The sequence below is a fragment of the Molothrus ater genome, chromosome 9 (assembly GCF_012460135.2).
Source record: "Molothrus ater isolate BHLD 08-10-18 breed brown headed cowbird chromosome 9, BPBGC_Mater_1.1, whole genome shotgun sequence".
NCBI lineage: Eukaryota > Metazoa > Chordata > Aves > Passeriformes > Icteridae > Molothrus > Molothrus ater.
In genome coordinates this window covers 28763634-28778389 of record NC_050486.2, presented here as the reverse complement: position 1 = coordinate 28778389, position 14756 = coordinate 28763634, and the positions used below count along the sequence as shown (strand labels likewise).

Genomic DNA, 14756 nt, shown 5'->3' with positions numbered 1-14756 from the left:
TTCCCTGTGCATTGGACTTCAGGGCTCAGCATCCTTGGGGAAAAGGTTCAGAGCAAGGTAAGTCATGGTAACATTAATTAACAGAGTGCTGATTGTTTGTTATCCCTGTTCTTTTGCTGCAAACAAAAAAAACCCAATAATTCCACCTCTAGCCAGCAGCAGATGGAGGCACAGCTTGGTACCCCTTCACCTCCTTCAGTCCAGCAGGGGAAGTTTCAGCTTCACTTGTGTGTGTGTTCATGGACATCTCCACCAGCTGGGAGGTCCCAGCATCTCCTCACCCCTGGGATTAGCAGTGTCCATGCAACTAAACTCATTTTATGTCATTTTTTAATTATAGCCTAATTTCACAGGGCAAAAAACCCTAAAATGGTGTCACAGTTTAAAAGGGTACAAAGCATTCTTTGCATTGCTGTTTATGTGAAGAAAGATGTTTTACAGCAGATATTTTGGGGTCTAACACTGCACTTTGAGGAAACATCCGATTTGGAGCTGAGTCCACAACTCCTAAATCTTGTCCTTAGTATTTTTCCTCTCTGTGGTGAACAAAGTCCCCTGGAAGATGTGGTGTGTGATTAAACACAGTTATTCTCTCCATAAATACCTAAATATGCATAAAAAACCAGATATACACACAAAGCCTGAATTTGATAAACATACTCTTTATATATATAAAAAATAGAAGGAACAATGGGTTTATACTTGAAGTGCCCCCTTCTGCAGCAGCACTGAAGTTTAGGGTGGGGAGGGTCTTTTTTTCCCTTCCTGGTACTTATTTTAGGTTATTGGAGACTTCTCCCATGCTCTCTTATCCCAGCAGCTGCACAGTTGGGATGCTTTGTGTGCCAGGCTCTGCAAGGTTCCCTGGACAGAATAATCCTGAATTGGTTCTGTGTCACACCTGCATGGAGTTCTCTGCAGAAGGAAAACTCCAAGCTTTTCATGGATATTCCAAAGCTCTTGCAAAGCTCAGGGGTGCTGACAAGGCCTTGGAGGTGCTACAGGAATAAGGGAAATCTCAGAATGGAAAATTATAAGGAAGGAGGGAAGGGCTTTGGAAGAGATTTACAGGAAGAGGCATTGAAAATATTTACACAGTGCAAACAAATCCCAGGAGTCATGAAAGGATGAAACTTTAATTTACAGCAGTTCTGCTCCAGGACAGGAGTTACGAGCAACAAGTTCAGGGGGTGGCAAGTGGTGCTTGAGTGAATATCCCAAAAATCCACCCCCAGTCCCTCTCCCTGTGCCAGAGGAGGGGTTTTCATTCAGCATCTTCCAGCTAAGGCTGGTTTCTCTTCAGCTGCCACAAAGAATCTCCTCCCAGGCTGTGCTGGGATGATGGAAGGCAGCTGGGTCTTCCTGACATCCTATTTTGGTGTAAATAATGGTATTTTGTTTCCTTGGAACATTCCTGCTGCTGCAGTTGAGTGAAAAAGATGAAGTCTTGCACCAGGTGTGGAAAAATAAACTTTCATTTGCAGGCTGAAATTCAGCAAAGCCTAAAAAATTGCATTCTGTAATGGGATTGGGCTGCCCTTGCAAGGTAAGCTTACTGATATTTTTGTAATGTAGCTTTTTTCTGGGTTAAGATTCTGAAATTATTTATTATTATGGTGCAATGCTTTGGAAAAGGGAAAGTGTATTTTGTCATTGCAGATTTTTTTAATGCTGCAAAGTCAAGGCCTGTACAACATTCAGAGGTCAAACCTAACATGGAAAATGCACTAAAAGAGATTTTTCCTGACTTAACCTCCATGTTTATACAACATTATAATAAAAGATAGTAAAAATTAAGTATTGCAGAATTAACTAGGCAGAGGTTTTTAGGGGTCTTCCTGTAAATAAATTAATTTGTAGTGGAAAAAGGTAAAATATATCCAGGGCATGCTCAAAGCCTGCAGTGACACTTGGTGTCATTCCATCCATCCTAGGACAGACTGAATAATCCCCCTATTTTGAGTCAGATTTGTTAAGATCTTAATGACCAGTTTACAGGAGTCACCTTCGATTCTCTGACAGACAGTTTGGGATTTTCACCTCTAGTATTTAGTGCAAATGTTTTTGGTTTTGCAGTGTTTCCCCTTAACCTCACAGTAGTCAAAAAGTACCTTCAGATTAGGAGGTACTGCCCAAGAACCAGCTAAAAACCACAGAATGTATTCTAGAAGCACTTTAGTTCTTTAAGATGATTCCCCAGCCTTTTTCTACCTGTTCCCAAAGCCCTTTCCCTTTCTGCTTTCCCCTCTCCAAACACAACAGGCTGATCTGCTTGTCTCAGATGCGGATCATAACTTTTTTATTTCATATGTACATTCTTAACAAAGCATCAAAGCCAAATCCTCTCCTTTCCCCCCAGTTTCAGTGAGCTCCAGGTACAAATTAACTTCAGTTAGAAGGTCACCACTAAGTTCCCAACCACCCCAAACAGAGATGCAGATTTGAGGGCTTCACTCTTCAAAGTACAAAATTATTTTAATTACACTACACTCTGCCCCTGGTTTGAAGTATTAATCACATCTATTTACACTTTGCTCATTAACACCTATGCACCAAGATGCAAATTAGACCAGTCAAACACTTCCATGAATTCAGTTCCCTCCAATGCTTTGGACAAGGTTTTCAGACTTTTCTTTGTGCTTCAAGTTGCAAGGAGCAGGAAATAACGGGAGCAGGAGAATGAACCATGTCCATTATTCAAAGACTAAATATGAAGTGTTACTTCCCAAGTTACAAAAATACACAACTTCTGATGAAATTTGATAGTTAATATACATTTACTCCAGGGTATGAATACAAATAACTTTTATTTAAAAAAAAAACCAAAACCAGGGAAAAAAAAAAAAAACAGAAAAAAGGGAAAAAAAAAAAAAAAAAGCTAGTAATACAACAGGCATGTCTGAGACCTAGAGCTGCATTAAAACCACTACTGGGTGCTGTAGGCATCGTTTAGAATCTATACAAACTGGTATTTCTAAAAGGTCAGAGCACTACTCTCCAGCAGAAAAGTTACAGTGTGAGTCAAGTCCTATGTCATGTTTTGTTAATTCAAGTCGAGCCACTGGACACCGAAGGAAAAAAAGACCAGAAAGATGAAGAATCAGTAGCTTCAAAAAACATACAGCCGTTGCTTCCAGGTAGTTTGGATGCAAATCAGAGCCAGAGGTGTATGCAAATCCCAAATATTTACAGTCCAAGTACAGCATCACTCTACAATTTTCTTATAAAACAGTAGGTAAGGAGTCGATGTAGATGACGACGTCGGAGAAAGAGAATTCAGGAAGTCCTTTTCCTCTGTGACCTTCACTTCGGAGTCATCGAAGAGCAGCCACTTGCCCTCGTACTCCTTGAGGCTCTGGAGCACGCAGAGAGCTTTGTTCTCCAGAGCTTTGTTCTCCAGTCCGTTGGCCGCCAGCGCCGGGGGCTCGCCCTGCTCCGCCCGGGGCTCGGCGCTGGGCTCGCCGCGTGGCTCGGGCACCGCGCTCGGGAGCTTCTCGGGGTTGGGCTGTTTGCTGGCACACAGCTCACAGTCAGCCTTGCTCTTCTGCCCCCCGAGCAGTCCCACAGCCTCCACGTTCTTCTTGCCCAGCACCTTGAGCCTGAAGGAGACCTCGCCGTCGTCGTAGTCCTCGGCCACGGCGCGCGCCTCCTCCTCGGTCAGCGGCTCCGGCTTGAGCGCGGCGGCGTAGGCCGGCTCGGGCAGGAAGGTGCCCCTGTCCAGCTCCAGGCTCTGCAGGTCCGTCACCTTCACCGAGGCCGTGTAGTGGCCGCTGCTGATGGTGATGCCGCTGTGCATGACCACGGCGAAGAGCCCGTAGGTGTCGTTGGTGGGCCGCGTGCTCCACTCCTCCAGGGACAGCCTGAGCGGCGTCAGCAGCGGCGTGTTGATCTTGGACAGGCCCCCGTAGCAGTCAAACCTGCCGAGGGACACAGTGCTCACACCTCCTGCCACAGCAGCTCCCACACACCACTTCAGCTGGCCCAGAGGTGCAGCCATACCCTTTCTCCTCAAGGATATGGATGATGGCAACTGCTCCCTGCTCCCCTGGCCCAGCACCAGCACCCCAAGCACCTCCAGTCAGGAAAGGCATTTTTATGACTGTAATGTTAAATCTTACAGCCCAGAAACTGTAAATTTTAGCTATTTCTGAGATCCCATTTTTCTAAAGTATCAGCTAAAGATAACTTTTAAATAGTGATGATACAGGTTCAGCTGATTGTTATCACTCCTGCTCCTATTTCTGCACCAACACTCCCTTCTCTCTCTCACCATCCTGCTCAAAAACAAACCAAAAACCTTTTCAACAGTCAAGGCTGAACCAAGCAGGGTTGGATTTGTTTTTTCCTCCTCCTGAAAGAGTCATTTACTAAATAAAGCATTACTTATTTTACTTTCAAGTAGCTTTAATATCACTCAGAGATGGTGACTAATTTTCCTCAGCTCCCCTCAGTGCACTGTAGCTGTGCCAGTGGTGCTCACCTGGGATTCTTCTCTAGCTATCCTGTGGCATTCTAATTTTTCAATCAATTCTGTGGCTAATTTACTTTGGAAAAGCCTCTAGTATTCCATAAATATTCAATATTTCGTTCTCAGCACACAAATTTACCAGGAGGGGAAGAAATCCTTTCATTATAAGGATCTTCTACAGAGTTTAAAGAGAAAGTCAGTGTTGGGATTTCACTGTGCATCAGCCTCCTTGTGATTCTGCTCTTGATGACTTGCACATTGCATCAGCCCAGATCAATTAACCCCTTTATTTAACAATAGGTTGTGATGTCCTAATAAATTCCAGGGATGACTCAAAGTCTTACTCAACTGTGAGGGTGTTGCAGGGAAAAATACTGGGGAGTACAGACAAGCCCTGTAAAACTGAGGTTTCCAAGAGCTCACTGCTCTTATCATAGGAATAAATAACTTAAATCCAAGGAAACTGCAGCCATGGCATAACTGCAGTTATGATTATTGTTATCCTGGATTTAATTTTGGTTCTGCTTCACTCCTGTTCAGAGCCATGAACCCTGAGACACAGAAATAAACACAGTGACACACACAGATCCTCACTCACTCCAGTTCAGTGAAACCTCACTTCAGACCTCTCTCACCATCACATTTCACTCCACCAAAAAGAACACAGAAGAGCACAGAATCAGAAATAATGAAACTTGAATCTTCTGAAAATCCCTATTAGCAGCAGCCAGAAATAGAGATATTCAGAAGAGAGTCAAGAAACACAGAACTGCTGGCTGATACCTGGATTACAAATCCAGTTCCACTCAAGCACACTGGGACAATCATATTCACAGAAAACAGGAAAAAGCAGGCTCTACCTTTCTTCTCAATGAATCCAGCATCAGAAAGATTTGGAGAGGAGGAAATAAGAGAGGAAATCTTTTCCTATTAGCTTTTTGTTCTTCTTAATGATAAGAATCTGAAGACAGAAAAATTGCATGCCAAGTACTCTGCCTGCTCTGACTGATGCACTTCAAACACATCAAACCTGATTTCTGCAGCCACATCTTTTGAGACCATAAATGAGTGACATTTTACCCACTGCACTGAATTTCACAAGACAAAAAGCTGGTTTTCTCACAGATTGTTAAATTTCTATAGTGGAAATGCTTAATTACGTGTTACCAGTTAACAAATTCCTCCTAAGCAGCTTCACAGCCTGCTCACACATGGCCTGGCATTTTTCCCCACACACACACTTGCCAAAGAGAATGACTCCTCCCCAGGCAAGGAGATTTTCACACTGGCTGCTTTATTTTAAAACAAAACACTTTGCAAAGCAGCATCTAGAAAAGATGAATAAAATCCCTATTAACTGCAAATATTTATAGTACCCTTCACTTCTCATTTGTTTACAACTCAGTCACCAGAGAACTCAGTAGAGCAAAACTGAGCAGACCAGATTCCCAAATTTCTGTGGGAGCTAAAAGTTGTCTGAAGATTCTTATCTTAAAAAATTTTTTGTTTAAAGCCAGTAGAAAAGTTTGGTTTTTTAGCAATGACAGGGTTTTGCCCAAGAGAAAACATCCAACCCAAAAATCAAGAAACTCTTCTAAAGAGTTTCAGCTTCATCACAGGTTTCTCTGTCAGGTTTTCCACTCTGACTTCCTTAATCTCTGACTGGTAGCCCTTGGCAGAGAATTTATGGAAGAACTGAGAGGACACATGAGGAAAACCACAAGAGACCGAATTCACTCTGACCTGGAAACTGGTCTGAGTGTTTTGGTGCAAGGAGCTGAAGCTGGCCAGCACAGAAGAGGTGAGTGAGGCAGGAGAGGATTGGTTAACTGCAGGTCCTTCCTCATGGAAACAAGAAAATAGGAAATACAGGAGCAAATGGAGGATAATTTTTGTGTTTCTTACTCAACTGTGATGATTTTTAAGTGTGCAGCTCTAAGTCAGTATATACAAATCAGTATTCAAGTAAATATTGTGGAGATCAATGAAAAGACAATTTTGTATGTTATGATTCTGGACTTGTATGGAAAGACAGTGCAGAGACAGAGGAAATTTCCTTTCTGCTTTGTCAGAAACCTGGATATTCCTGTACAGTGCTGTAGGGATGGATTTTTCTTTGTTTCCTGTCATTTGAGAGAAAATCCCTAAATTCTTAAGTATTAAAAAAAAGATAAAGAACACTCCCACAACTTCTTTCAAAATAGAAGGATTGCTACAATTACAATACTAAACTGATTGCTTTGTAATTGAATATCAATGATACTGATACTACTGTGTTTACAAAGTAATTGATTTTTTTTTTAAATATTAGCTCTTTAAAATGTTTACCTGATTATTTTTTTCCCCAAAATTCCATGTTTACAATCAAGTAAAGACCAAAGTCTGCTTAAAGGAATTGGTCAATTTTGGGGTAACAAGTGTTGGCTCTTGAAAGTGTGTTAACTCCTGATTATATTTTTTTTCCCCACTAACATTCATCTTTTTAGTATTCACATTCAGGCAGAGATAACATCAGACCATAAAATGCAGATTTGTTCTCATTACTTGTTGTGGTAAAGCACTTAAAGCTGCCTCTGAACTCAGAGTTTATTTACTTAAAACTTAACTATCCCTTTAAATAGGGGGATATTTACAGTAAATAAAGTTGTAAGAAATATCAGGTTGTTCTAAGAGTAGAGCTAAAACATTTTGTTAAGGAGTCTCCTAGAAGTCAATTTTTTCTGGAAATAATTTCTGCCACTACCTGGAACACCACAAAGCCTTTATGGCACTGGGGGCTTCATCCCAATCTGGGAATCTTCTGGAAATACTCCAAAGCATTTCCAGCTCCTGGGGTAAGACCTCCCTTGCTGCAGGACCCTTTTGGTAAGACAGGCAATGCATACTCACTCCAGGCCACTGGCAGCAAAGCACTTCAAGTGAATTGTGATCACTTCGGGCATTTTATCGAACAAGAGGCTGCGCTCCGCTTCCGTGTAGTGGTGGCAGTTCTCACAGAAGTATTTGTCCTCTCCCACAATCCTCTCCACTGAGGCAAACTGGGAAATTGCCCACTTCAGAGTCTTTATTTCTGTTTTTGGCTCTGGAGAAACTAGAAAAGAAAATCGCTGCATTCGCAGATCTGCCAATATTTATATTTCCAACTCATCCCGCCAGAAGAGCAACAAAACAAAATATGCCAAGTTCAGACCACTCCAAACCTGCAAGGCTGCAAAGAACACTCAGTATGTGTGAAATATGTGATGTATTCCCATCTTTGGAGCATTTCAGGAAGGGATGAAAACATCCCTTAATGGATGTCATTACTCAAAATTAGGATTTTCCCAAAGCTCCTTTCAGATCACACAATTTTGTTGCCATGTCTGGAAATGGAGAGCTCGTATGAGACCAGAATTTCACTTATTAAGGCCAAACCCCCAAAATAACCAGAAAGTTCCCTCTCACTTCTTGCATTTTGCCTCCCCTGCCACCCTCACACTGCTGACAGGATCACCCGCTGTCGGCAGTGCCTCACATATGAACACCACCCCACACATTTTCCTTTGAATCCTTCAGCAAAATGGGGAGCAAAAGCAGGAAAAGCTGCTCCAAATTAAGTCAGTGGCAACTAAAATTAATTCCCTTAAAATTCTCAATTTCAAGATGTGTTTTTGGCACGCTTCCTTTTGAAAATAGCTAAAGAACTGCATATAGATCAATAAAATTTGTGAAAGAGACCACATGACTAACATTTACAAACATAATACGAATGTTATTAAAATAACAATCTAAAATACTAAAATTTTTTTGAGTAACTAAGAAAAAAACCCAGGATTCTTGTTTCTTTTATTTCTAAGAAAAAATGCAAATATTTCTTATAAAAAGAAGAAATGTAAATATTTCTTATAAAAAGAAGAAATGTAAATATTTCTTATAAAAAGAAGAAATGTAAATATTTCTTATAAAAAGAAGAAAAAGCAAAATTTCTTATCCAGGAAGAAAAAGGAAGACTTAAAAAAAAAAGGAAATACCTACTCATAAGCAGGAAAGCAGGTGCCTATGTGACAGATTGTAGGCAGTCCAAGCTATGTGTTAAGATCTGGAACAATTTGAATATTATCTGGATCTGCCAACATTATCAGCACTATGTTTCCAAAGTCTAAAGTTAATCAGGACAGGAGATAACAGCCTCTAATTTTAGCCAGCACAAACAGGAGCTGCGCTCCTTCCTAAACTGCAGCACTGTCCTTCCCCACGGCTGGCTGAGGCAGGAACACACCTCACAACCCTTTTTTTTTGGAGGGAATTACTTACTTTCAGAACTCTCTTCACTTTTAGAAAGCTCATCTTCTTGCACTGGGACACTGATGTCCTGAAAATCCTCCCTCCTCTCCGTGAAGCACTCGCACTCCAAGCACCTGGTCCTCAGCACTAACTGGCCCTGGAAGAGTTTCTCCACCAGCTCGAAGACAGCCAGCTCTGTACCTGCAGAGAGCACAAGGCACATCCCTGAGCAAGGGGCACTCCAGAGACCCTTCAGAACCTGGTTATCCTCACAAAATCACTGTTAAACCATGGCCTTTAGGGAGCTCTGACAGGAATTCAAAAGCAAAGCAAATCACGAGCAGTTTTCATGGTATCAGCTGCTTGTAAGTAAATAAGGAGCCCTCTGTCTCCTGGGCCTCAAACTTTAATTTCTGTTCTAAGATTGGGTTCTTGTTTTGTGCTTGAAGTGTGACAATGTCACATTCTGGAATATTCGGTTGTCATCAATGCTCTGGCTCCTCAGCATGGACTGCTGAGCTCCTCAAGGAGCACCACACGGAGGGGTTTGCCTGGTTTCTGTTCATTCTCAGTCCTCTCCTCCTTCCTAAATTTATCGGCCAGTTTTGGCCAAATCTGCAGAAGAAGTGCAGAACTCAAAAGGCTCTTCATTCCTTCAAATTTTTATAAAAAATTGGTAGGTGGAAAGTTCCAAATTAGTAAGTACTGGATTCATACTGAGACCCTTCCCTCAACATGTATCTTGTTTCATTGACATAAACAAAATCCAGACCTGCCAGCCAATTAGCATTTCTAATTGGTATCTATTAGATCTAAATGGATTAGATCTTTAATACATCCTGAGTCCTTCCTGGTTCTTGGGAAGGTTGGAAATATGGAAAGATTAAGGGAAAAAGAGGATACTGTGTGTAAAACCATAGCTAGTGGTGTTTGGTTCTGCTTGCTCCTGCCAGAAATATCCCTTTACATCTCAAATTCACTTGCTCTCTTCTATGGATGACAAAAATTAGTGGTAAATACAAACCTGGTAATACTCAGCCTTTTTTATACATATTGTACAATGATTACAGAATATTAAGAGAAATGCCTCGAGATCTAAGCTAAACAGGTCAAATTCTAAAAGAAAAAAAATTACAAACACGTATAAAAATAAATTATCTTTCCTAAAAATCATCTTCAATTCCTGAAAAATCTAATTTTGTGTTTAGAGCTCTGCAGGCTGTGCAGTCTGAAGGCTGACTTCCCACGCACTGTACTTTCTTAATCCTACTAATTTTAAGCCCATCCACTTGTGCACCAACCTTCCTTTTTCGGTTCTTTTTCAGTTCCTTTTCCATGATGGCTTTCCACAGGAGATGCTGGTTCATGATATTCTTCTTTACTGTCACCATTTTCACACTTGACAGCTGACTCTTCGAACTCACAGTCATATTCTTTCCCTGGCTCTTTGGATCCCAAGTTTGTAGTTAACTTTCCTAGACTGTAAAATTTGGACAGGATACTGGGCTGTTTGCAGGAAGATTTTAACCAGTTTAACCTAAGGCGCGACTTTTTCTGCGTGGGCTTGGCGCTCTCGCTCTCCCCGGAACACTTGGCGATGGCGTCCGTTTGGTTTTCCACCTTTTCTCCCGTGGCTTTCCTCTTGGACCTGGTTTGTCTTTGATTTTCTTCTGCTGCAATTTGCTCTTTTGATACTTTGGATTTTTTCTTGGCGTTGCCGCCCTCGGCGTCGCTTTTCCTTTTCCCGTTTCCCTTGAGCAGCTTCTCCTTGGCCGCGTCTCCGCCTTGGCTGCCCGGGCTGGGATCCTCCTCCTCAGCAGGGCTCACACACCCATTGCTCTCGGAGTTTTGGCTGGGTTTCTCCTCCACTTTAGCTGCAGGCTCTTCCACAGGCAGTTTGTTCAGCTCTTCCTTCTTCAGCAGCTGGCAGGTTTCCTGGATGTTCCCCAGGATACACTGCAGCACCTCCTGGGCATCGTGCTGCAGGTACCCTTCGTACATGGGGTTCAGCTCTCTGTGCAAAGAAAAGAGCAAAAAAATGAGGGTTTGGTATCCTCTGCTAACTGGGGAATGTGATTGACTGAAATCAGGGATTTAGAAGTCATAGAGGATCATGTGTCCTCTCTGTCACAGAGCTGAGGGAAGGATCTGCATTAAGGATTTACACACACCCAGCACTGGAGCTCCTCAGCTCCAAGGGGATCCTTCCCATCCCTGGGAGTGTCCCAGGCCAGGCTGGACAGGGCTTGGAGTACCCTGGGATTGTGGGAAGTGTCCCTGCCCATGGCAGGGGTGGAACTGGATGAGCTTTAAGGTCCCTTCCAACCCAAACCTCTCTGTAATTTAGTAACACTTCTGTACCTAAGCACTGTTTTAAACCCTTTCTGCATTACAGTCTTACAATTTATTTTCAAATTTCCAACACCATCGACCTTGCACCAGCCTCTAAGGCTGGGCAATGTAACGACCTGGAAATGTCAGGACAGAATTCTGCCAGCATTTGGGGGGATTTGTACCTGAGGGTGTTCAGCAGCCTCCGGGGCTGCGTGGCCAATTCATCCGTGTATTTCTCTGGGTTCAGGAGAAAACTGGCTTGGAGCTGCTCAACTGAAAGGATCAAGGAGTGCAAACTGCAGATGAGTTCATAACTTGCCAAGGGATCTTCTTTACAACTTCCCTGCAATGACAAGGTAAAAGGAATAAAAACACTTGCAACAGGTACATCGGTCACAAATTAATATTTTTCTCTCCTCCCCTCGCTTGGTTTTCTATATTTGGCTGAATTTTTTGTCTGCTATGGGAGGCAGGTGGGTTTCAGACAGTATTTTGGTTTTTTTCAAGTAGGAAACAAACATAAAAGCCCAATTAACCATTGGTTTAAAATCCCAAACCATCCTTGCCCAAACTCCCATTTCCATCAGCTCCAGGCACTGTTTCATAATTATCTTTGTGCCAGAAGCATGGTCAGGTATCTTCCTCAAATTTCTTCTGTTAGACTTTAAAACTTGTGCTAAAGTTCAAAACAACTCAAATACATCTTCACCTGAAGTAACAGTGCAGAAAACAATGCTGAAAAGCTTCTTAAGAACAGAAACCAGTTACATCTTCCCTGCATTCAGGACAGCCTCGCTTGCAAGGTTACAAATTAAGAACACGTGGGGATTTGTTACCTTTTCTGCCTTTTGCTCTCCTTCATCCTTTGAAGACTCTCTTTTCTTTGAAATGATGTTATATAAATGTTTTACTCCAGTTTTAAAACCAGGACAAAAATATAATACCTGAAAGCAACAGTTGACAACACGAAAATAACTGGAGTAAGAAGTTATTCCACACATAAATGCACATTTATAATCCACACAGCTCTGCACCTCCCCAGGCACACAAAGATCCAGGATTTTTCACAGCAGGGAGGAGCCCTGAGTATGGAAACTGAAGAATTTCCCAATCAGGACAACCACAGGGCACACATTTCCTGCAGCAGCATTTTTATTTCCCTGCTGTAATAAGCTGCCCTTTTCACTGCACCCCGAATAAAGCAATTTCCCCCATTTGTGCTGGACCAGAATGTCCATTTTGGAGCCCCCCTGGCCATGGCCTCACCTGCAGGACACTGTTCAGGTAGCAGGTGTTGCCCAGGTTGTTCAAGCCCACAAAAGGCAGCATGTTGTCTTTTTTCTCACAGCTGACAAAGGAGGGGGGCTGTGCTGCAGGAACCACCTGGTCACTGGGAAACAGAGAAATGGGGTAAGAGACACTCTGGAAAAAGCACTCCTTCATCCCTCCCCACCTCAGAGGATTCAGCACTGAGAAATGCAGATCTAAACCCTGCAAAAGTGTGTCTGAATTCACTCTGGCTCCTCAGCAACCCACCCAAAGCCACACAGGAGGAAAACCTGCTCTAAGTTCCAACACATCAAATAGCAGGAGACTGATTTAATGGATCAAAAATTTCATATTTAGACACTTTTGTATGTTCTTTCTTCATTCATAAGGCAGAAAAAACGTGCCTAGAATATATTCTTACGTTGCTCCAGTCACATCACTTCATTTCTAGATGCAAAGCAAAAAACCAGGAAAAAAATCTAAAAAAAAGAAACCAATAAACCTGACACACTATACACTGATTATCATTATTATTAATTACTGATAGAAGTGATTAATACACTGTAATAACACAACAGAAGCAAATTTAAAATCTCCAACTATTTCTAACTGACTACAATTTTCTTTACCCCACTTAAATCCCTCACCAACAATGAAACAGATTTGCTCAGGGCCTGAAAAGCCCCAGTGAATGACAGCCAACCCCACAACTAAACATCCTACATATTTCCATTAAAGCTCACCTTGCAGAAAATTTAATTTTAATATAAATAGTTCAGTGACACAATAGCTACTGGTATTAACTTGAACCAAAGCAAGTTTTTTTTTGACTGATCTCAAAGTTTGTGCCAACTAAACACCAAAAGAAAAAAAAACAAAACTTGTTTTCTTAGAACAGTTATTAGAAGTTGGTTACAGTGACTAAATAGGTTTTAAAAACTAACTTCAGCACGCGATCCCAAAGTTAGTGCCAACTAAACATCGCCGGTGCGGCAAATCCGCTTTCTCAAAACGGGAATTGGTCCCAGCCATGAGTTGGCTCAGTGTGCCGAGGCCGCCCGGACGTTAATTTAACGAAAGCGCGTGGTCGTTCATTTAATTAAAGCGCACGTTAATTCATTTAATTAAAGCGCACGCATGGAGCGCGTGCTGCAGCGCGTTATTGCTGCGAGAACACGAAAGCGAAAGGAGCGGGGAAGGAAGGAAGGCAGGATGGGTGGAGGGAAGGATGGAGGGAAGGATGGATGGATGAGCCCGAGCCCGCCGCGGCGCCGCCACACAACTTCTCCCGCGCGGCACTCACATCTCGGCGCCTCGGAACTCCGCGCCCTTCGGCTCATTTTCCTGCGCCTCGATGAAATCCAGCACTCGCTTCGCCTCCTTCTTCTGAAAGAGCTTCAGCGACAGCCTGTTCTTCTTGGAGGGGCTGGCCCTGGCGCTGTCGCCGGGCAGGACGCCGGGCATGGTTCCTGCGGGGCGCGGCCGGGGCGCTCACACCTGGCGCGCACACACACACACACGCGCACACCAGGCGCCATTTACTCCCCGAGGGGGCCGAGCGCGGACCCGCCGCCCCCCGCCCCGGGCTCGGGCCGCCCCCCCGCGCCCCCCGCATGTTCCCCGCGGCCGGCGGGGCCCGAGGCCGCGGTGCGGCCGCTCCCCCTCACTCACCGCTACATGCCGGCCCCGCTCCCGCTCGCCGTTGCCATGGAGACCGCGGGGACACCGTCAGCGAACTTGGCGCGTTTTTTTCCGCGCGCCGACGAGGACCCCCCCGCCCCGCGCGCGCCCCGCCTCGCGCCGCAACCCCCCCGCCCCGCCGGCGGTCGCCCCGCGAGAACGCCGGAAAACCGAGCGCGCCCCGCCGGGGCAGGCCGGCGGGAGAAAGGCATGACGAGCGGCGGCGGGGCGTCTGCCGGGAGCCGGCGGACAGAGCGGCGGCGGCTGGGCATCGGAACTACGCCGCCACCGGCCCCGCAAGGCCGCCGCCTCATCAGGCAGCGCGGCGGGCAGCCCGCTGTGGGTCCTGCCTGGGCGCGCGCGGGCGCTGGTAACGGCCCGGCCAAAGGGCTCGGGTTCGGGCTGTACCATTTGCGTGGGGAGAGCCTTCACCCCCCCCCCCCCCCCCGCCGGCGGGAGGTGGATTGGTCCCGCTGTGACCACGCCCCCTCCGCGGCTCGACCAATCAGAGGCGGCGGCTCCGTTTCCCCTCACGCCCTGAGGGCCCGGCCCGCAGTGTCCGGAGCGGGGCCTTCCCGCGCTTTGGCATAGAAACCGCACGGCCCTGCGGGAACTCCCAGCGCTGCTCGGCCCCAAGGCCCCACCGGCATGCCTGTGCACCCCACGGTGAATTGTAGTTATTACCGAGGCTGTTAGGGCTGCAAAACTGGCGGTTTAGCGGTCCGGAATGTGGGAAATGCTG

The 14756-nt window shown here is 44.8% G+C and overlaps 1 protein-coding gene across 2 annotated transcripts; it reads right to left on the bottom strand.

The window, feature by feature from the left end:
* Positions 1-2282: 2282 nt before the first annotated feature.
* On the bottom strand, positions 2283-14095 carry USP1 (ubiquitin specific peptidase 1). 2 transcript variants are annotated; one of them, XM_036387774.2, is made up of 9 exons: positions 14006-14095; positions 13638-13831; positions 12332-12455; positions 11902-12009; positions 11248-11408; positions 10033-10745; positions 8762-8932; positions 7358-7559; positions 2283-3917 (listed from the first exon to the last, which is right to left on the bottom strand). In XM_036387774.2, the coding sequence occupies exons 2-9, from the start codon at positions 13796-13798 to the stop codon at positions 3206-3208; spliced, it is 2352 nt and encodes a 783-aa protein (XP_036243667.1). In that variant the 5' UTR covers positions 13799-13831; positions 14006-14095; the 3' UTR covers positions 2283-3205. The 2 variants fall into 2 exon arrangements, with proteins under 2 accessions (XP_036243667.1, XP_036243668.1); XM_036387775.2 differs by having other exon boundaries at positions 13638-13803.
* Positions 14096-14756: the final 661 nt, after the last annotated feature.